Below are 22549 nucleotides of genomic sequence, written 5' to 3'. Positions count from 1 at the left end.
CTACTTTGATCGCAGGGAAGGACCGCCTGCTCGTCTGCCCCACCCGCTGAGCAGCACGACTGCTCCAGAGCCCTGGGAAGGCTGGAGGAGGCGTCCATGGAGTTGCCTGCAAAGGGCGCGCCCTGGGAAGGCCCGAAACTCCCAGCCGTTTGCAGTCGCCTCTTCTTAGAAGGCCCTGCCGACTGCACACGCTCCGTGGCGCCCAATTTCCCCACGCTCGACTTTTTAGCGGCAGTTTGGGCCGTTTTGGAGGTCTCTCCCCCGAGATTTGCCTTTGTTTTGCCCAATTTTGAAGAGCGAGTTCACTCTGCCGCAGAAACGGCAAAGGTTTCTCGCTCTGGCGAGAAGGATCTGACCTCCATTGTTGGCGAAGCTTTTTGGAGCAGCACAACTGCTCCAGGGTGTTGAGAGGAACAATTAGCGTTCCACAGTTGAAGTTCTACCCAATACCGGAGCGCACCTACTTACCAGCCTATGAACCAAATAGATTTCAGACAAACACAGAACGACAGACACTGAAAACTGAAAGGGTTTTGCCAGAGCCTGAAAAACACGTCTACTCTCTGCAGAGGCAGGAAAATACTGAGGGAAAGTGACCCCGGGGATTACCCAGCAAGTGCATGGAGAAGTATTTTTTGTTATTTCCTGCCTCTCTGCAATTGGTGGAGAAGACACCCATCCAAGATGCCCCACTAACCTACAGTAGAAAGACCCTTCACAGTGAGTATCCAATGGATCCTTTCAACTGACTTGTTCCAAGCAGTTATCCATAGGGGAACTCCATAGAGAAGTTGCTGAACTACCTTGGAATTGAAAACCTTTAGAGCTGTGGGGACATATCCCCTTCCCCTGGAATGAAAAAAACTTACCACCGCTGAAGCAGTGTGATAGCTTCCTTTTATAGCAGTGTCTCTGTGTCTGGCCCAAGTGGCTTTGTGATGAAAGGTTAGGCCTAAATATTTAAAGGACTTGGAGTGTTCAACCTTAATCCCATTGATAAGCCATCTGGAAGGCTTAAACACATTGGAAAAAATGACAATTTTTGATTTTTCTGGGTTTAAGGATAGGAAATTAGATGTACAGTGAGACCTAGAGATCAGTATCGCATCATCAGCGTAAAGTAGGAATAGTATGGGTTTGTTTGAAAGAACTGGGCTATGTGAGTTAACATCTGACAATGCGTGTACCAGATAATTAAGAAATCAGTTAAACAAGACTAGAGCCAATACACAGCCCTGCTTAACACCTTTCACAACGGGAATCCTTGGGGTTAGGTCTCCAGAGCTTGTACATTTTATCTGGCAGATTGTGTTTGAGTAGAGATAGTTGATAATAATAATCTAAGACCGATTCCCATCTCTGCTAGCTTAAGCCATAGCAACTCTCTAACAACTGAGGCAAAGGCACTTTTCAGGTCCAAAAAGGCAGCAAAGATCTTAGATCACGCCCTTTTTTTGTATTTTAATAACAGGAGGTTAAGGATCATACAGTGGTCAAGTGTAGAGCAGCCTTTTTTAAACCCTATTTGCTTGGGGTGAATGATTTTTCCATCATTGATCCATGTACAAAGCCTATTTAACAGATGTTTGGCATAAAGTTTACCGGAGACAAATAAAAGACTAATGGGTCTGTAATTAGCTGGTGACATGTGGTCACCTTTTTGAATATTGGTGTTATTATTGCATTTACCCAAGACCCCGGAACAGTACCTGAACTATCAACCATAGTAAACAGAGAGGCCAAAAGGGGGGCCCACCAGTCCAAAAATGCTTTATAAAAATCTGGGGGCATTAGATTTGGGCCAGGTGATTTGTTCGATTTCAGCTGAGCAATTAATAGTCTGATTACTGAGGCTGCGGGCCAAGGTGCTACTTGACTGAGTACTATCAGGTCATTCTGTAAGGCCGATTCATTGTCTCCTTCAAATAGACTTTGAAAATATTCAAACCAGTTCTGGGGACTGATATTAGAAGTTAAGAAGGTTGAAGTGCGCATGGCTCCTGCAACTAATGACCAGAACTCTCTTGTATTGTTACTCCTTGTAGCTTGTATTAGAGCGCTCCATAGGGATTCAGTGGTCTTTAGTTTGTTTTCACGAAGCAGTTGCATAAGCCGGGACCTGAGAGAAAAATATTCTCGAGGTAAGGTTGCTGCTTTGCTACTTTTGAAGGTGTTGTAAATTTTTCTGATCTGATTTTTCACCTCTTTACATTCCTTATTAAACTCCTTGTTCACAAATTTCTCAGGAGGAGTATCACTGAGACTTGAGTATCTTGCAACTTTATCTGTAATTGTTTCCAAGAGTGCCTCATACTGTTCTAGAAATTGGGTTGGTGATGTTAGTGTCATTAGGTCTTGCCTGGCTTTAGTTAGCAGAGAAGTAGAAAGAAACTCTTCGAGTTCCCTTTCAGTGATCCTGTTCCAAATAATTCTTCAGGCTCTGGTTAAGCATAAGTTTAGAGAGCTAAAATTAAGAGCTGCCTTTTTCATAAAAAGCACAAGTGGCATGTGTTCTCTCCAAACCTGGCAGTCTACTTGAAAGTTCTCAACCTGTTCAAAAGTTGCTTGAGAGACTAGTATGTAATCTATAATACTATTACCACGTACTGATACGTGGGTATAGTCACGTGAGGTTGCGTATCGGGGTAAGCCATTTAAGTGTATTGAGCCAAACTGAGAGCAAAATTTTGCAAAGTCAACCCCCGCCGCATTAGAAGATCTTTTGATGTTCTGGTTAAGGAAAAATACCATCGGCAGTTCTCTATGTCCAGCCCTACCAACTTCTGGAGGCAGTGCTCATCTTTACCCACCCTGGCATTGAGGTCTCCTGCTACCAACCATTCATCGCATGTATTCGAAAGTTGTAAAGTTTCTAGATATTCGGTGATTTTACGTCACTGCAATTCCCTTGTCGTGTTGATGGAGCTAGGGGAAAGGTAGATGTTAATCATTATGAGACTGCCGCTTGTTTTAATTAGAAAGCTTATTCTGAAAGAACTTTTTAAAAAGAACTTTGCTCCCTGAAGTTTCCAACAGAAGAACTGAAAGAAGTCCTTAAACTTTTTATATTGTCTATTTTAAGTAAAGCCCAGTCTTTAAAAGCATTTCATTCATTCCACAAGGAAAAGGGGGTTCACATGTATTTCTTTCTTTTTTTTAGGGGAACGTTCAAAAAAGCAAAGTCCTTTTTTAAAAAGTTCTTTAAGAATAAGCTTTCTAACTAAAACTTGTTTTCCTGACTTCTCAGATGGCAAAATTAAGATATGTGTGCTGAGGTCTCATAGTGTGCACCATTTTCAGTTCTCATACTGGGAATATTGGCAGTTTTGCTTGCGAAAAACTTGAGATGTTTATATTTTTAAATTCTATAAATATGCTAATAAGTACCATTTTATATTCTAATTTAGAAATGATCCATTTTACGTTAAAACAGGAAAATAAGTTTTGATGTGACAGGAAAGTACTTCATTGTATTTAAATTTTTCTCAGTTGCTTTTTCCCCCCGCCCCCTGGAGCCTCCTGACTGAAGTGAAGGTGGCCATGGGTTTGGTCAAGGCCTGGTTGGGAGCTGGATGGAAGAAAGGGAGGGATAGAAAAGTAGTTAAGTAGTGGCAAGGCCTGCTCACCTCTGAGTCAGGGGCAGTGATGTTTGCTGGTTTTATTTGGCCTTTTTCTAGTAGTCTATCTTGCTGGTCACTTCCAGGTTGCCATAAAGATCATCGATAAGACGCAGCTGGATGAAGAGAACCTCAAGAAGATCTTCAGAGAAGTTCAGATTATGAAGATGCTTTGCCACCCTCACATCATTAGATTGTACCAGGTAGGAACATGTTGCAGCTGGGGGGACGGTGTCTGGTAACCAGCCCAGAGGTTTTGGGGATAGACTGTAGTAACTAGTACTTGGCTGCTGCTGGTCTGGAAGGGGTTTGGCGGGCACCTTCTGAGCTGAGTGGCATGCTGCAGACTTTTGGTTGGTTGGGCACGTGCATTATGAGGACCCAGAGCCCACTGCATTGTGCCCTTTTCCACCAAGATCTGCCAAGACTCTGCCGGTGTTCCTCAAGGAGCAGCCTTGTTGCTTTGGATGCCCTGTTCTGCCCACGGGCCACTGACTGAAATATGGGCACCATCTGGGTTCCACTTCTAACATGATTTGTTCCTTTTCTTTTTAGAAAAGAGATGCAAAATGTCTCCTGTTAGGTTTTTTTTTAAAAAAAAATATGTACCTTATTCCCAGTTGCCTCTAAAGAATCCCGGGCAGCCCACGCAGTCACCCTTAGCCAACCAATCCTGTGGCCAAGATCAGCCTGTGCAAAGCAGTTCAAGGTCACACAGTAAGCCTCCTATCAGAGTGGGGATTTGGACCCAGGACTTCCCAGGACTTTGATCTTGTTCCTTGAAGCCCTGCAGCGTGCTGGATGCATGGAGGGCAGCCTTCTAAGCCCCAAGCCTTGTTTTCTGAGAGCCCCGCCTGGGCCAGATCCTCTTCTCGGCCTCCTCGCAAGCAGAAGGGCTGGTCCTTGTCTGATGTCAGGAACTTTGTGGTGCTGCTGTTGTCCTCTGCCAGCCGTGTCTCACGTGGAAGAGAACGTGGCTGAGGCTGGCTACAGGCATCTGCACGGGGGGCCCAAGCCTTGTGCACCTACCGGCTGGGGCACCTTTGGCGTGTCTCTGCAGCCCAGTGGCGGCACTCAGCTGTGGGTTTGCCTCACAGCTCTTCTGAAATGTATAGCTGAGGCACCCAGTTGGCATGACATGAACCGTGGTAGGCCTCTCTACCTGTAACACTGCTCCTCCTCCTGTGGGGTGAGCCCCTCCTGCTGTCCTGTGCTTTCTGTCATGCATTGTGTCATTTGGAAGCCTGCCTGGCTCCGGTTGCATGCCGAGCTGCATGCGGTCTGCTTGGGTTCCCGTGCCCTAGATCTTCCGCTGGGTCCCTGGTATAGGTTCAGCGGCTACAAGTGAGGCCAGCTTGTCTGCCATTTGGGACCAGCTGGTTTGGTGTCTTCAAGGAGATGCTAGTTTGGGGGCCCCTCTTCAGACCATCTCAGGTCACTTCCAGCCTGGCCCTCCCTTCAAGCCCACCCAAGCCGTTGAATTTGTGTGAACTCCCTCCCCCTCCCGCCCGGTTTCCTTCCCTGGATGGAGGCTGCCTTGCGGCTTTTCAGCCACTACTGCAGAACTGGGAAGCCCTTTGATCCGGCCCGTGGCCTTGAGCTGAGCGTGTGCAAATGTGGCTGGGGAATTCTGCTGGTTGCCTGTGTGACCTGGTCTTCTCTCTTGCTGGTGTGGGCATGGTTCCTTCTGCAGTCTTCGCTGTGGGAACCCCATGAGGGTCGTTAGTCTGCCTGGCTGGAAAGTGCCTGTAAGCCCCTTCTTGGAGGCAGAATGTGAATGCTGGCCTTCTTCGTTTACTTGAAACAGTCAACACATAAAATAAATTAGTTTATAATGAGGGGACTTCAGAAAGTTTGCCTGTTTGAAGGTTGCTGTCCTCCACTGGCATCACACCCTTGAGTATGACCTCTGGGTGGTTTTAATTCGTTGCAATCAGCTAAGGCACAAGTCACTGAAGCCCAGTTAAGTTAGCTTCATTTTGTTCCAGGCGGTCTCCTGATCTGCCCTTTTTCTGTCCTTGTCCAGGTTATGGAGACCGAACGGATGATTTATCTGGTAACAGAATATGCCAGTGGAGGGGAAATATTTGGTAAGTAAACTGATTGCATTCTTTTATCAGATAATGTATTTGATCAACTATAGTCAACTTAAAGCAGCTGCCCTTCCTCTCTGCTTCCAACTGGGAAATGCCCTTCAGGCTAGTATTGGGCAGTCATGACCCACGAGTGCTAATTCACTAGCCACGTTGCTGCCTTGGAAGAGGCTGGTGCTGCCTGCCCTTATGACCGAAAGCGTGCTCGTGGTCTTCGGGTGCAACTAGACAGTGCAGAGCAGAGCAGGGCTGAGCTGAGCTGAGCGGCTGCCCATCTTGGAAGGAGTGGGGGCCCTGCTGCAGTTATGGGGAAGAACCAGAAGGGGCACTGTTCTGCAAACAGTTTGAAGTAGATGGTCCCACACAGCCTCCGAGCCCTAGGAGCTAACATCTGGGAAGGACCCTGCCTCTCTCTCCTGTCGTTGGCCCTCAGAGCATAGGCAGGATGCTGAACTGGTCTGATCCAGCAGGGCTCTTCTTATATCTCCCTGTCCAGGACATTTCAGGCTTGGAGAGATCAGATTTTGGAATGCTAGCAGGTGATCTCTGATGTCCGACTGCAGTTGGCAACTTCCTCTTCAGAGGTTGCTTGGCAATCTCACGTGCCTCTTGTGCGGTCTGCTGCCATAGTTTTGGCTTTGGAACTCATCCCACCTGCTTACCCAGAGAGGTCCTTCTTCTAGGGCTGTGGTGGCGAACCTTTGGCACTCCAGATGTTATGGACTACAATTCCCATCAGCCCCTTCCAGCATGGCCAATTGGCCATGCTGGCAGGGGCTGATGGGAATTGTAGTTCCTGAACATCTGGAGAGCCGCAGGTTCGCCACCCCTGTTCTAGGGAGTTTTGTGCTGCCTGAAAGTGTTTCCATTCTCAATGAAAAATACACAGAAGGGAACAATGGCTTTGCACTCTTGAAAAGGGGCTGGTCATTGCTGACCAAGTGACTGTGGATATTTAAGGGGTAGGCCAGCGCTTCCAGGCATAGAGCTCTTAGTTTGGAGGAGGAGGAGGAGGGATACCAATAACAACAGGATTTATATCCCCCCCTTTCTCTCTTGTAAGGAGACTCAAAGGGGATTACGGTCTCCTTTCCCTTCCCCCCTCACAACAAACACCCCGTGAGGTAGGTGGGGCTGTGAGAGCTCCAGAGAACTGTGAGTAGCCCAAGGTCACCCAGCTGCCATGTGTTGGGAGTGCACAAGCTAATCAGGTTCACCAGATGAGCCTCCACAGCTCCAATGGCAGAGTGGGGAGTCAGACCCAGTTCTCCAGGTTAGTGTGCACCTGCTCTTAACCACTGCATCACGCTGGTTCTCAAGAGACCAAATTCCACCAAGTACAATTCTCTGTTGTAAAGTGAGAGTCCTTACATGCCAGGTTTCTGTAGGGCAGCTTCTCCTGGAGGCGATCTCGGGCATCTTGGATTGGATGATTTCCAACCTATACTCAGGGAGGCAGGACTAAATGATGTCACTTCCTGTAGAGGCTGGAATCCATCTTAGATCCCCATTAGTTCCTGCCTAGCAGGGAGCGCAGTGCTTGTGAGAGGGCTCCAAGCTACTTGTATTTTTCTACCTTATTTCTACCTTATTTCTACCTTATTTCTCTCAGCTTATTTCTACTCTCACGTGTGTTTTCTGTGTGTCTGTTTCTGGCTCCTGTCCTCCTGTGAATCAGCCTGTCAGTTTTTTCCCGCCTTAACGGGCCGCCTTAAAATGGCCGCCCATGGAATCTACGCTCGCTCCTTCTCACCCCCGCCTGAGTCTTTTGGAAAGACCGCGGCAGAGGGCACTCGGGCAGCAACCCGAAGGGGGCATCAGAAGAGCAACAGTCAGGAGTCCTCGGCTGAGGCTCCGTCCACTTCTTCTTCTGCCGCATCGAAGGCAGCGACGGCGGCGGCCGCGGCTTCGGCGGCCCCGCAGGAGATGGCGCAGGCCGGAAAGAACAAAGCCCCTGCCGCCAAGAAATCGCGCCTAGAGCCCTCCCGGGCTATGCCAAGGCGCAGGAGCACCAGCGTCCCGGTCCGGGCCGCGGAAGGTGTAGCTCCGCACTCCCCCCCACGCTCCCAATTTTTAAGTGTTAGCCACGCCAGCGGCGGTGGCGCGGGGGAGCGGCGCGGGACCCAGGAGAGAGCGGATGATCGAACGGCCTCCCGGCAGTCTCCTCATAGATCTTCGCGACTCAGGCAAGATCAGAGGGACCCGGTGGGGGAGGGAAGTCCCCAGTGCGAACCTGCTCCAACCCTTGCAGACCCTACATCCTGGGCTAGCATGCCTGCTCCCGAGCTAATGAGTATGTTCAGGGCTGCAATGAGGGAAGAGATCTCCCTCCATGACAAGAAAAAAGAAAGTAGACGCAGAGGGAGACGCAGGTCCCGTTCTAGGAGGGGTGGTAGACACAGACGTTCATCTAGCTCTTCTTCCAATTCCCCCACCATCCCCCAGCCATCCACTTCCACTTATAGAGATCCCCTTAATGAATATGGGGAGGAGGAATTCAGTGAGGTGGAAGTGGGGCATTCCTCAGAGCATTTCTCTGAAGGGGAGGAGGACATTGCTGAGCCAAAAGAAAAACTTATCAGATTTTTTAGAAAGGAGGATTTAGCCTTGATTATGGCAAAAACTATTTCCACTTTAGAACTCCAGGATTCAGCAGACGCTGAGGACCCTGAGGGTCTCCCATCCTCCAAGAAAACAGTTAAAGGTGTCCCTAAAGGGGCCACAAAAATTTTCCCCCAGACGGAGGATGTCCCAGAAGCTTTTCCACTCCCCGAGTACTCTGAAAAGAATTTAAAAAAGCAATGGGTGAATCTGGAGGCTAGTAAGAGTTGCCCGTCACATCTCAAGACTCTATACATACTACCTGAACACATACATAACATCATTAAAACTCCCCTAATTGATGCACCTGTGGTTGCCCTCCAATCTGGTGGATTAGTCACCAAGGACGGGGAGGGTTCCCTAAGGGATGCCGCAGACCGCAGGGCCGACGTTTTCCTGAAAAGGATTCATGACAGACTTGCCCTCACCATTAGGGCTCTAGCCCCTTCTTCCACCATGGCCCGAGCCTCCATCCTTTGGCTTCGGAGGCTTCTTACGATGATCCCTCCCGAAGCGCAAGGCCTAAGAGAGGGTTTAGAGCGAGTACTCACAGCAGTTTCATACTGGGCAGACTCCACCTTTGATTCTCTCCTGTTAGTCTCCCGCGCATTAGCCTTGGGAGTGGTAGTTCGGAGACAGGCCTGGTTGAGAGCCTGGACTGCAGACATCCACTCAAAACAGGTGGTGTCTACTTACGATTATCATGGTTCCAGGCTCTTTGGCAAAGATTTAGACGCTGTGTTGGTGGAGACTAAGGGAAACAAGAAGTCTATGCCTAGGTACGTTAGGCCAGACCAGGGCTCCTCCACCTACAAACCTTACACTTCATTTCGCACTCAGCGCACACTTGCACGAACTCCCAGAGATGGTTTTCTCAACAACCTCAACAGCAACACTACTCCTTTCGTAGAAGAGGATTCTCTGGCAGTTCCTTTCGTCCCAATAACTCTAGACAAAACAATAGAAGTGGCAAACCTTTCCAACCTGAGCGGCCGCCCAGGTCTTGACTACACTCACGTTCCAGTAGGTGGTCGTCTGCAATTTTTTCAACACCGGTGGGTGGGCGACCATATCGACCGCTGGACAAAGGAGGTCGTCACACACGGCTATCTCCTAGAATTTTCAACCTTTCCAAGATCCAAATTCCGGAACTACCCCCCACAATGCAATCCAGACAAACTAAAGAGAACACAGCAAGCCATTCTCCATCTACTGAGTATTCAGGCGATCGAACCCGTACCCACCTCAGAGCGTTCTTGCGGTGTTTACTCACATTTCTTTACAGTACCCAAAAAGAACGGCGACTGGCGTGCCATTCTGAATTTGAGGTACGTGAACAGATTCATGCGCCTACGCCATTTCAAGATGGAAACCTTGAGATCCATAGTGGAGGCTCTTCGCCCAGGCGATTACTTAACATCTCTCGACCTGACCGAAGCATATCTTCACGTCCCCATCAACCCACTCCACAGACGTTTCCTCAGGTTCACGGCACAGTCAGAACACTACCAGTACAAGGCTCTCCCCTTCGGGCTGGCCACAGCCCCGAGAGTGTTCTCAAAGGTCCTTCTGGCACCCATCATGGCTCTCCGGGAACAAGGTCTTCACATCCACCCATACCTGGACGACATCCTGATTCGGTCCGGGTCCAGAACACAAGCCCTTCGAGACCTGGATGTCGTCCTGACTACCCTTCGTCACTACGGGTTTATAGTCAACTTGCAAAAGAGTTCCCTGATTCCAGCCACCCGAATGGAACATCTCGGGGCGACCATAGACACAGTACACAATCGTCTCTTCATTCCATCGTCCAAAATTCTCAAGATCCAGAGGTTGGTAGCGGTCTTTCTCCCAGCCAGGAGAGCTTCTCTTCTGCAGCTAGCCAGACTGATGGGTCTCTTCATCTCTGTTATCGATATGTTGCAGTGGGGGAGGTTCCATGCGCGCCCCCTTCAACAGTTTCTCCAGCCTCACCAATACCGGATCATGAGGAAGGAAGACAGGTCACTCCAGATTACAGATCAGTTACGCGACAGTCTTCGCTGGTGGTCTCATCAGAAAAATCTTTCCAAAGGGAAAGTCTTCATCTACCCTCATCGAATGCAGTTGTTCACAGACGCGAGTCTTCGCGGATGGGGGGCATCCTTGGAGGACAATATAGCACAAGGTCTCTGGACGACGACCCAAACACGTCTGCCCATCAACCTCTTAGAGTTGCGAGCTATTCTCTTAGCGCTTCAGGCCTTCCAGCCTCAGATCCAGGGTTGTCATCTTTTGGTCCGAACTGACAACATCGCGGCAAAGGCCCATCTAAACAATCAGGGCGGGTCCAGTGTAGTCAACCCCGCAGGGTCGTCGCTAAGGAATAGGCGAGACGCGGAGTGGGGGGGAGGGTGGAGGTTCGAGGATTCCCGGGTTTCGGCACCAGCTTGTAGTCGACCCACGCGGTCAGCGTAAGAACGAGACGAGACGCGGAGATAACATCTGGTGGAGATCGCCAGCAGCGGGAGACCGGAGGTCCGTGTTCCTAGCGAATCTCCCGTCTGCCGGTTCCTGGCACCTTTTATTGTTACTCTATCGGGGGCGTGTAGGAGGGAGGACTGGGGGGAGTTCCGGGAGAGCGGGAGGTCGGGAGATCATCAGGTGATGCATGATCTCGTCTGGCTACGTGCGGAGAAGAGCGTACGCGTCTGAGCCTAATCCTCACCTGGGGGCAAGACCATTGTCCCTGCGCCCGGTGATTGAGCCAGACAGTTCACGACCCGTGACTCATGGGGGGATGAGGAGTGGGGGTGCGATGCGACCGGCAAGGCCGCAGGTCCGTTGGCGTCCCAACGTTCTACTACGGCACTGCTGGGTCGGCAGTGCACTACTACAAAGAAGGCTTGAGATTGAGCCATGGAGGAAGGGGAAAACAAGAGGGAAACTTGATGTTGTGTGGATGCTGAGAGAGAGAGAGAGAGAGAGAGAGAGAGAGAGAGAGAGAGTTTGGAAGCAAAAGCAGAGAAAACCCTCTGGTTGCTAGTTCCCCTGCCTCTGTATGACTATTCTGAAAGAGGAAAAGCCAAAGGCCTGTAAAACGAGAAAGCCTGTCCTTACCTGCCTGGAACTTTGTTGGAGAGGTGAAGACTACAACCGCTGTGAATTTCATCCCGGTTTGAGGGGCGGGGAGTACATTTAAATCAGGAAATATGTGGCATGTTTTGGAACAGGCAGGCTCTCAGCTGTCCTGCTGAAATTTGTGATGCAGGTTTTCTTGGAACTTCATATAAATTTGAAAAGAGTTAAAAGGTTTTTAAGAACAGAAATGAACATGGAATTGATGGATGATCCTGAGGTAAAGGATGCTGGAGAATGCAAGCTAAATTTTTGACAAACAAAATTAGCTGAACCTACACCTGGATAAAATGTTTGTGCTCATCCTGACTGCGAAATGTTAGCCAGAAGGAGTCCCAGGGACATGAACAGCATTTCGGGGGTTGTGGCGGTGTACAGTTTATCAAGGTGATTTCAACGAAGAGGAACCACTAGAATGGGAGGGGGGGGGGGCTGAGCTGAAACGGCTCCCCAGAGAAGACACCTTAGTTGTTTCTGAGTATTTTCAGTGGTTGAAAGGTGAGTTCAGGAGTGCAGATATGGCAGGTCCAGAAGTCACCTCTTCAGGACAGATAAAACATTTAATCTATTTTTGTTTTAAAGCTTTCCAAATATGGGATATTTGTGAGGCAGTCCAGGGCAGGTTGAAGCCAGCCCTCTGTTTGGACAAATGGCAGCAAATAACTGAACACCCTCTGCAGCCGTTTGTTATTCTGAAGCAGAGGAAGACACCACGTTCCTGTTTGTAAGCTACTGACCAAGCTGCGTTTGTGCCGTGACTCAGGATCCAGGACTGCGATCCCAGGACAGGGAGGCAGGATAGGATGGGAGCTCAGAGGCCTGGCCTTGGGAGATAGATCGTTTTCCACAGGAGGGGGAAGATCTCTACTGTTGTCTGCAGGGACAAAGGATGAATCTTCTCTCTGAGTTGTGGGAACTGGAGACAGAGCAGGGCATTGCCCATTCCAAAAGGCATGATGCCAAGAGAAAGGATGGGGGGCCAGGTGTCAGCTGAGAGCTTCCTGTGGCTTCAAGTGCTCTAGAGCTGGAGCAGCAGAGCCCCCCCTCCCCCCGCATGAGTGTTTGAGGCAGCTTTTCTGGGATTCATCTCAGGGTCATGGAATTAGGCTCGATACAAACATGATGATGACTGGAGCTCAAACACTCCCCCCCACCCCCCGTGGGACTTTGTACTTGTGGCTGCCCATGCAAAATAGTTGTGGATTAAATGAAGCATGGCCTTAGTGCAAAGCTCCACAGGGACTGCTTCCATCCGGCCCGAGCCCCTGGGGGCTGGGGGTGGGGTGGGGGCTGCAACGAGGTGACCAAGAAGAAAGCTGGCAAAGGCTGAGCCCTGGGCCTGGGCAGGCAGCGGACAGCTCCTGTTCCAGGGTCCTGAGTCTCTGAGACCCAGAAGGCAGCTGCCAAAGAGCTGACCTCTGAATCTCCCTCCCTCTCAGCTGCTTCCTCTGCAGGGCCCCTTGAAGGGACAATCGGGTCGGCTGCCAGGTGGGAATCTGGAGCCCTTCCAGGATTATGCAGCCTGCACCCCCTTTGATGGTGACTACCAGGCTGTGGCCATGAGGGAGGGGCGCTGCACAACCTGCTTCTGCTCTCCCCCCTGCCCCAGGGTCACCTGCTGCAGCCCCCCCCCCGTGCAGAAGAGCTCAGCCATCAGCTCTCCCAGTGGGCAGCATTAGAGCTCCCTGCTGCTCAGTACCTGGAGTCTGCACTTGCACTGCATGGCCGAGTGTAGCCTTTCCCTCCACTTGAACTCAGCATTCATGCCCAGAACCTGCAAGGACCCCTCTCTGTCGTCAGCTTCCTGTGGCCTCCGCAAGCAACGAGAACCTGCCTGGGGGTTGGGGGAGGCCAGGAGAGGGTAACTCCCCAGCATGGTAGGCAAAGGGACTCCATTTTACGGAGGCTGTGCGGCAGCACACACAACAGATACCGCCCCTCCCTTTGCCTTTTCTGGCTTTGGCCACACAGCAGGCAAAGAGGAGGGAGGGCAAAGGGCAGCCATGACGTTCAGCAGCAAGCACTGCCAGCATTCACGGTCGGCTTTGCTCTGTGGCGGACCTGGAAGAGATGTTTGCAGGGATTCCCTAACATCTGGTGGATCTCCTGGCACTGTGAAGACTGAAGGAGGAGTCTGGCTGCACAGCTGCAGAGTAAACTCTCCCGGCTCCTTCAAGCATCGTCAGACCTGCTGTGCCGTGTCCTGAATCAAGCTATTGGTCCCTCAAGGTCCCTGCTGCCTGGTCCCTCAGACAGGGGCTCCTTCAGACATCATCTACTGCCAGATCCTTTAACTGGAGATGCCAGGAATTGAACCTGGGACTTTCTGTGTGCAAAGCGGAGGCTCCGCCACTCAGCCGCAGCCCTGCCTTGTCTCTAGCACAGGACGGGAGACCTCTTCTTTTTGACATTTCCCGGCAAACAATGAGCCTGACCCCTTGGCAGCTCTGCTTTGAACTCACCATTTGCTTCGATGCCTTGGGGCACTAGTTCACGTTCTGCATGCTGCGTTGCAGGTGGAAAGAACAGGAGTCCAGCTTCAAGTTCACAAGTGTTTCCCAGAATGCACTGTGCTTTGGCTGTGGGAGCAGAGACCCTCAGGTCAGGGCAGAGATCCGCACCCCCATCTGGAACAAAAAGTCAAAGAAAGACTGACAAAGAAGTGGGGGAAGGAAAACAAAACCTCCAGCAAAAGGAAACGCGCACGCTCCATGTGGGCAGAAAAACCTCCTGGCTTCACGGCGTGGCAGCTTCGCTCAGGTGGGAGGCTGCCTGCCTGCCAGCCCTGCCATACCTGCCTTAGGAGGGTTTCAGTCAGGGCAAGGCCCAGCTGGGCTTGATCAAATCCACAGGCATTCAGTTCCTGGAGTCAACACACGATGGCTACATGCACATTTGAACCTGAGAAATGGGGACAGGTTTAAAGAGGACTGTGCCACATCCATATCTTCATGTATCACATCCCCAACGCTCTTTAATAGTTGCCTTTATTGGTTCATCTCTTGCATTTCTATCATGTGCTTCCCCCACTGAGCTCAAGGAGGCATGCCGAGTTCTCGCCTCCTCCATGTTATCCTAGTCATCACAATCCTGCGAGGTAGATCTGGCTGGGCTAGAATGACCTTTGGGGCTGAGCAGAGATTGGACCTGGGTCTCCCCTTTCCAATATTCTAACCACTACTTTACGCTGCCTTTTATCAACATATCCGAAGCTGCTCTCCCTTCGTGCAGGCCTTTGGAGGGGGACTCTTTCACTCTGTGACATCAAAACGGAACAATTCCAAATATCAAAAGGCCTAAAAGGAAAGAAGTGTCTCTTCTTCAACCACCTCCACAAGAGAGACGTGCTGCGTGACGGCTGTTCTGTGCAGGACTGGTTAACTCCTGTGTGTTCATCCCCATGACTTCTCAGCACATGATCAGGGCCGGGTAAAGACCCTACCGCCAGCTTTCGAACACATCACGTTCGGGTTCTTTTTGTGGGGTGAGTTGTGACTGGGCCCATTCAGACGTGCAATGCAGGCATCAGGAAGTCAACCAAGCCAATTGGCCACACACCTGATTCTGTTGAATGATTCCTTGAGAGCTCTTGCCCACCAGTTGCTCTGAAACCATCACAGGCCCATGAAAAGACGTCTCTTGGAGATGCATCTCATTGAACCACAGCAAGATTTTGAAGGCAAAGGAACGGAGCATTTGCGCAGCCTGGTGCCAGCCCATTTTCTCTGCCCTCGCCAGAGTCTCTCTGAGGCAATCTCTGCCCACCAGTTTCTCAGCCAAGAACGAACGAACCAGGGCAGGACATTTCAACACTCCATTGGAAATCTTTGCGCTTCATGGCAGACCCATTCTTTGCTCCTCTGCGTCCTCTGCACAAAGGCTGAATAATTTAATACTGCATAGCAGGCTGAGACTTTACCCCTTCCTTCCACTGCAAGAAGCACCAGGCCAGGGGACTGGACCACACCGGGGGGGGGGGGCACTTCCAGGTGCATCATGGGAAGATGGCTGGCTGGAGGGAGGACAGCCTGCCACACTTCAAGAGGCACTCGATGCCAGTCAGTTGCAGGTGATGCCCGCCGCTAATCACCCGACAGATGAATAAACACAGGGCCCCTTGGTTGGTGTTATCAGGGTTTATCTTTTCTATTAATGGCTTTTGAAATTGGTGGCAGTGGAGCAAGAAAACCCAATTTGAACTCCAAGCATGCCTGATGATGATTGTAATAACCTTGCCTAATAAGAATATGATGTGGGGTTAGGCCAGGAAAGAAAACACATTTCTCATTAGCTTTTTGATTAATTACTCTCCACACTTTCCTAGGGGGACACGGTCGAGACTGCCTGCCTGCCTGCCTTCCTTGTGAAGTGCGGAAGAGCTCTCCCTGAACTTAATCATTTCCCTCAGTGACACCTTGACAGCAGGTTTCAATTAATCTCATGTCACTTGGAGGCACTGCTCCTTTTCATTTAAAATGCCCGGGGCTGGCCAGAGGAAACCCCTTTCCCCTGCTAGGGATGTTGGCGTCCTTGAAGTCACAGGGCCGGGGAAGCCGTTCTCTGCATGCAGCTTCTTCTATGGCACAGAAAATGCCGCACTGATGGACCAAAGATATTCCCTTTTCTGTGACTTCCTGTATGCAAGCAAATAAAGCCACTTCTAATTATCTTTGGCAATGTGTTGGAGTGGAGGCGGCTGCCCAGAGGAGACAAAGTGAGGCTCAAATCCCAGATGAGAAACAAGGAGTTGGATTCAAGCCACTCAGCCACAGTCTCTCCAAACTCCTCGCGGGTGCCGAGAATATCCGAAGAGCCTAAAAACTGCCTTGTTGGAGCAGAATTGCCAGCCCCACCTGCTGGGTAAAAGTCTGCCAGCCTAGGGTTGCCAACTTCAAGTTGAGAAATACCTGGAGATTTGGGGTGGGTGGGGCATGTTATGGTCAGGGGAGGGGACTCAGCAGAGTGTAATCGCCCAGGGCAGGTGTCCTCAGCCTTTTTGAGCCCGTGGGCACCTCTGGAATTCTGACGCAGTGTGGTGGGCACAGGAGGCGGAGCCACAAACTGTCTGCTGCAGGTCACAGTCAATCTCACAGTGAAGATCCTTGTGCTGTGGTGGCAGCTGCTGCCATAACAACAAAGCAAAACAAAACTGCATAGTAGTTAATCAGAAGCCCCACTTGGCCCCACACACTTGCTAAACAAACACTTGATGAGCATCAGGAATGGTCTCAGCAGGCTCCACGTCAGAGCCTCCAGGCTTTAAAACAACCATTTCCTCTCCAGAACTGATCTCTGGCATGGTGTAGTGGTTAGAGTGGTGGACTCTAATCTGGAGAACTGGGTTTGATTCCCTACTCTTCCACATGAGCTTTTGCTATGGTGAACTGGATTTGTTTCCCCACTCCTACATTCCTGCTGGGTGACTTCAAGCTAGTCACAGTTCTCTCAGAACTCTCTCAGCCCCACCTGGCTCACAAGGCGTCTGCTGGAGGGAGAGGGAGAGGAAGGGAAAAGGAGTTTGTAAGCCGCCTTGGGTCTCCTTACGGTTGAGAAAAGTGGGGTGTAAACCCAAACTCTTCTTCTGCATAACACTGAACTCCACGTAGAGATCTTTGGCGCAATGACTAGCCTGTCTGGCTTTAGACTTTGGACCCTCCTGGTGCCTGGGGGCAGGGAAGGCAGAAACAGCCAGCAGAGGCCTCCATCACAGCCCCCGGGCCCCGCCCTCTAGCCAGCTAGCCAGCCAGGGAGGTCTGCTTCTCCTCTTGCAAGGCAAGACTGACACCCAATGGCCACTGAAGGCACTCCAGCCTGTCTGCTCTTTGCTGAAGTGAGAAGGTGTTTCTGTGCATGAGTGGAGCTGGGAAGAGGGGAGTCGGTGGATCACAGCGGGGCGGAGTTGCGGTGCCTGCGATTGTGCTGTCCTTGGGGTTGCCTATTGCCCAGTGCTGCCGAGGGAGTTTAAGGTCTGCTGCCCTGCCAAAAACTCTCCCATGAGAACGGTAGATTGCTGTTCAAGTCAAAAACTGCTTGAGCCAGGATCTTTGCACAGACAGAGCATTAAATGGCAGTGCTGATTAAAAGGGGAACGCAGAGAGGATCAACAGAGCTTGGTCATCTGGGGATGTTTATCTCAAGTGTTCCCACAGTGTGGAGGGGAGGCCTCTGCAGTGGGGACCAGGGACATTCCTGCTCAAATGCATATAGAGTCATAAAATCATAGAGTTGGAAGAGGCCACAAGGGCCATCAAGTCCAATCCCCTGCCATGCAGGAACACACGATCAAACCACTCCTGACATATGTTCATCCAGCATCTGTTTAAAAACCTCCCAGGCACCCCGCCCAACCTCCCAGGTGTCCAGCCAATCCTCCCAGGCATCCTGCCCAACCTCCCAGGCACCCCTCACAACATCCCAGGCACATCCGCACAACAAAGAAGGAGACTCCACAACTCTCTGAGGCAGTAAACATCTGCAGCCACACAACTGTTCCTGTGAACCACCCAAAGGCAGGTTGGAGATGTGCCTTTTCTGGACTGGCTATAGCTGCTGGACTCTGTCCTGCACAGAATAAAGATGAAGGCACTGAAAAGGGGAGTGTCCCATATTCAGAGAAGAATCAAGCACGGAATCCAAGAACGTGAGAAGGTTTAATAATGCAGTTGCTCAGCTCTGGGTGGGTCAGGACTCTTAGGCACAATTAGAACGGTTTCTTATTGCTTTGTTTTCTAGTGGTCCCCACAGTAATAAGAACATAAGAACATAAGAACAAGCCAGCTGGATCAGACCAAGGTCCATCTAGCCCAGCTCTCTGCTATTCGCAGTGGCCCACCAGGTGCCTTTGGGAGCTCACATGTAGGATGTGAACGCAATGGCCTTCTGCGGCTGTTGCTCCCGATCACCTGGTCTGTTAAGGCATTTGCAATCTCAGATCAAAGAGGATCAAGAATTGGTAGCCATAAATCAGCACCATTCCTCCTCCCATAAAATCTGTCCAAGCCCCTTTTAAAGCTATTATCCAGGGTGAGTGGCCATCACCACCTCCTGTGGCAGCATATTCCAAACACCAATCACACGTTGCGTGAAGAAGTGTTTCCTTTTATTAGTCCTAATTCTTCCCCCCAGCATTTTCAATGAATGTCCCCTGGTTCTAGTATTGTGAGAAAGAGAGAAAAATTTCTCTCTGTCAACATTTTCTACCCCAGGCATAATTTTATAGACTTCAATCATATCCCCCCTCAGACGTCTCCTCTCCAAACTAAAGAGTCCCAAATGCTGCAGCCTCTCCTCATAGGGAAGGTGCTCCAGTCCCTCGATCATCCTTGTTGCCCTTCTCTGCACTTTTTCTATCTCCTCAATATCCTTTTTGAGATGCGGCGACCAGAACTGGACACAGTACTCCAAGTGCAGTACTCCACAGTACTTACGGAGTGCTTTACAATATTTTTTCTTCAAGGCTACAATGGCATAAATCCACGTTGCTGGATGAACTGTGTCAAGGATAGGGAGCCGTCTTCCAGGCTAAACAAAGCTGGAGGAAAGCATCTTTTTTCACAGCTGAATTAACCTCTTTACCCACAGATTCGTGTTCTAGGCTCCCACTGCAGCCTTGAAAAAACTGAAATCACTCAAAGCATTTGGGAATCCATCAGCCTCCGTGCATGAACCATTTTAATTGACCTGCATTCACATGTGTGCAGACCACAGTATAGGCTGGATTTCAGCCACCAGTTGCAAAACCTCCCCCCCTGCTTGAGGTTGGCTACAAAACCCTGAGCTGGTCAGCAGCATGAATGCTGGAGTCTGGGGGGTTCCAGCACCAAGCCAGAGACCCCCGCCCTCAAGCTGAATTCTGCCGTGCAGAGAGAGAGGACCAAGTGGTTGGTCACGGTCTCAGGGTTTGGTGCAAACTCCCTGCCCAGCAGTCTTTTTTAATCTATTTATTTATGTTTATTTAAAACATGTATTAGCCGCCTTTCTGCCTTGTGGAAGTAGACTTACATTGTAAAAAAAAGTATGGAAAGAACTCAGAAAAGATTACACGTTGAAACCCGCAATTAGGGCTGCCAGGACAAAAAGCAGTCCAGTCTGCCCTAAATAAAGCTTTCTTCCGTGGCCTCCTGGAGGTCAAAAGTGAGAGGGCGCCAGGCGCACCGTCCTGTTTCATCATCGTGGGGCTGCCACCAAAAGGGCCGTCTCTCATGTGCAAACCAGACACGTTTCTTTTTGATTGGTGGGACAGTCAGAAGGGCCCCTTCCTCCCCAGACTTTGTATCCTGATGCTGCTGTTCTCCTGGATGGAGGAATCCATCTTGTTGGGTGTTCCCCGCGCTCAATCCGAGGGGCAGGAAAAGATACTTTGGTCACTTCCTGTCTGGTGTTGGCGCCAAAAATCCCCAGTATCTTTCCTGCCTCGTCAAAGGGTGCAGCAAAATTTGTAGGCTCTGTACTTTTGTTTCTCCTGTGTCAGTTCTCTGAGTCATTAGTCTACCTTGCGTGTTGTGGGGTTGTGAGGTGTTCGTTCCCTCTCCCACCCCACTTCTTATACTTGTGTTTCTCTGTTGTTTTGTCCTGTGGGGTTGTGAGGCTCCAGTCCCCCCCCACTCCCTCGTTGGTGTGTGTGTCTGTGTGGGGCCATGAGTCTTCGATTCCCCCCCACACTCTTCTTTCTTATTCTTTGTCCGTCGTAGGGCTGCCCCCCTTCCCTGCTAACCTCCTCAGTAGAAAGGGAGCGGACGACGGGCAATGGCTTCCAGAGAGGGAATCCAAGCGCCATTCTCCCCCCCCCCCGGAATGTCTTCGTCTGATCCGCGGCTGAAAACACCAGAGCAGCCAGCCGCGGATCGCAGCCTTCCCCGCACAGTGCAGGGCGGCAAGATGCCGAGCAGCCTATCAGCTCGCCAGCAGTCTTTCTTCGCGCAGGCCAGCTGGCCGTAGCTGCTTCCGACGCCGCGACGCCTTGGCCGAGCCCGCAATGGGCGACCGCGCTGAAAGAGGAAGGGAGCGCCGGGCCCACGATCTGCACTCTTCAGGCAGCCAGGATCACTCCCCTGTAGGCCACAGCTCCCTCACTGCGTCGCCTCAGCCTCCCGCGCTTTTCGCCTTCCCGCCGAACGTTAGCCGAGCTCCCCCAGCGTTGGAACATCAGGACTCCCTCGACAGGCAAGGAGCCAATCGCTGGGAGGGGGAGGGAGCCAGGCAGCAGGTAGCCCTGCCCTCTTCTTGGGTGGATTTTTCTCCTGCTCAACTGGTTGATCTCATGAACTCCTCCATTAGAAGAGAAGTTCACAGACGCTACCAGTCACCTCCTACTTCTTCCACCAGGCGAAGGCATCGCTCCAGATCCCCTAGGCAGACCAGGGATTACCCTGAATGGCAGCTTTCTGTCTATGACTCAGATAGGAGTGACAACAGCGAAGGGAATTGGAACAGGATTCAGATCATTTTTCTGAATCTGAGGATGTCCTTGTGGAAACTCAGGACCAATCCTACAGGATTTTCAAATCTGACCAATTGCCCCTATTCATTGCCAAGACCATAACAGCTCTTGACTTTCATTTTATTTATTTATTTATTTATACTTTAAATTTCTATCCCGCCCCGTCCCCAAAGGGCTCTGAGGAAGCTGTTGACCCAGGCAAGAAGACCCCAGTTAAGCCAATTAAGGGTTGTCCCAAAGGTTTACCCTCCCTACTTGCTATTGAGGATGAGTCACCAAAATTCTTCCCTTTACCTGAAATGTTTGAACGCAAACTAAAAAAGGAATGGGTAGATCCCTCCTCAAATAACGGGTTTCCTCCAATTTTCAAAAAATTGTACTTGACCCGCATCATCTTAAAAATCTCTTGAAAACACCATTGGTGGATGGGCCTGTTGCAGCCCTGCATTCTGGCAGCTAAGTCTACAGGGATGGGGAGGGAAACCTCAAAGATGCCATGGACAGAAAAGCGGACCACGTCCTACGTAGGGTCCATGAGGGAAATGCCATGAACACTAAGATCCTAGCTCCCTCCTCCACAGTAGCTAGGGCTGCCATCACCTGGTTGCAACACATGCTTGCAATAATCCCTCCCGAAGCTCGGAGCATTAGGGAAGGTGCAGAGAGGGTCCTTATGGCCGTATCTTTCTTGGCGGATGCCACACTAGATGCCTTCATCACTTCCTCCAGAAACATGGCAATGGCCGCAGTTGCCAGACGCATCCTGTGGCTGAAACCGTGGCAAGCTGATAACCATTCAAAAACCGTTGTCTCAAACTTTGATTTCCAAGGAGGCATTTTGTTTGGTTCCGAGCTGGACTCTATCCTAGTCGAGACAAAGGGCAACAAGCGAACTATGCCTCCCTCCGTTAGTCTGGACAAGCCGCATTTTACGCCCAAGCCCAATTTTCATTCCTTCCAATTTTCCTTTCGAGCAAACAAAGACTCCAAGAAGACGGGTTGGCACTCCAGCACTTCCTTTTGAAGACGATCAGATTTTCGCGGCCAGAACAGAGGCAAGCCCTCCAAGTCCAACACCAATTCCAAAGCATGACTCGGCCTCCCTCCCTGTCGGGTGCGGCTCCTGGCATTTGCCCACCACTGGACGGGACCGCATGTGGATTCTTGGACCAGGGAGATTGTTTCTTACGGGTACTCATTAAAATTCAGGAGCTGGCCAAGGGATCTTTTTATCCCTTCCCCCATCAATCACAACAGAGAGAAGAAATCCAACCTTTTAGTGGCCCTCAATCATCTGATCTCCATTCACACAATAGAACCAGTTCCAGTGGAAGAACAGTTCAAGGGGGTGTACTCCCATTTTTTCACCGTCCCTAAGAAAAACGGGGATGTCTGGGCAATTCTGAATCTTCGATTTACCAATCAACATCTTCGGAAATTCAGATTCAAGATGGAGACTCTTCAGTTCACGGTAGCTTCTCTCCAACAAGGAGACTTCCTGACGTCTTTAGACCTCTCAGAAGCCTATCTCCACATCCCCATTCATCCATCTCACTACCATCTCCGTTTTGCCCTCAGTCCAGATCATTTCCAATTTGTTGGCCTTCCTTTCAGTTTGGCGACCGCTCCATGGATTTTTACGAAAGTTTTGATTGCCCCCATAACCCTACTTCACAGAAAGG

General features: G+C 50.5%; 1 protein-coding gene across 3 annotated transcripts in view; it reads left to right on the top strand.

The window, feature by feature from the left end:
- Positions 1–22549, top strand: part of SIK3 (SIK family kinase 3) — a 103618-nt gene that overhangs the window by 51953 nt on the left and 29116 nt on the right. For all 3 annotated transcript variants that reach the window (XM_048512382.1, XM_048512381.1, XM_048512380.1), the window contains exons 2-3: positions 3704–3820; positions 5644–5707. In XM_048512382.1, the coding sequence (XP_048368339.1) occupies positions 3704–3820; positions 5644–5707 (181 nt within the window). The remainder of the gene's footprint in view (positions 1–3703; positions 3821–5643; positions 5708–22549) is intronic.

Source organism: Sphaerodactylus townsendi, linkage group LG12 (assembly GCF_021028975.2).
Source record: "Sphaerodactylus townsendi isolate TG3544 linkage group LG12, MPM_Stown_v2.3, whole genome shotgun sequence".
Taxonomy (NCBI): domain Eukaryota; kingdom Metazoa; phylum Chordata; class Lepidosauria; order Squamata; family Sphaerodactylidae; genus Sphaerodactylus; species Sphaerodactylus townsendi.
This window is presented reverse-complemented; position numbering and strand designations above follow the sequence as displayed.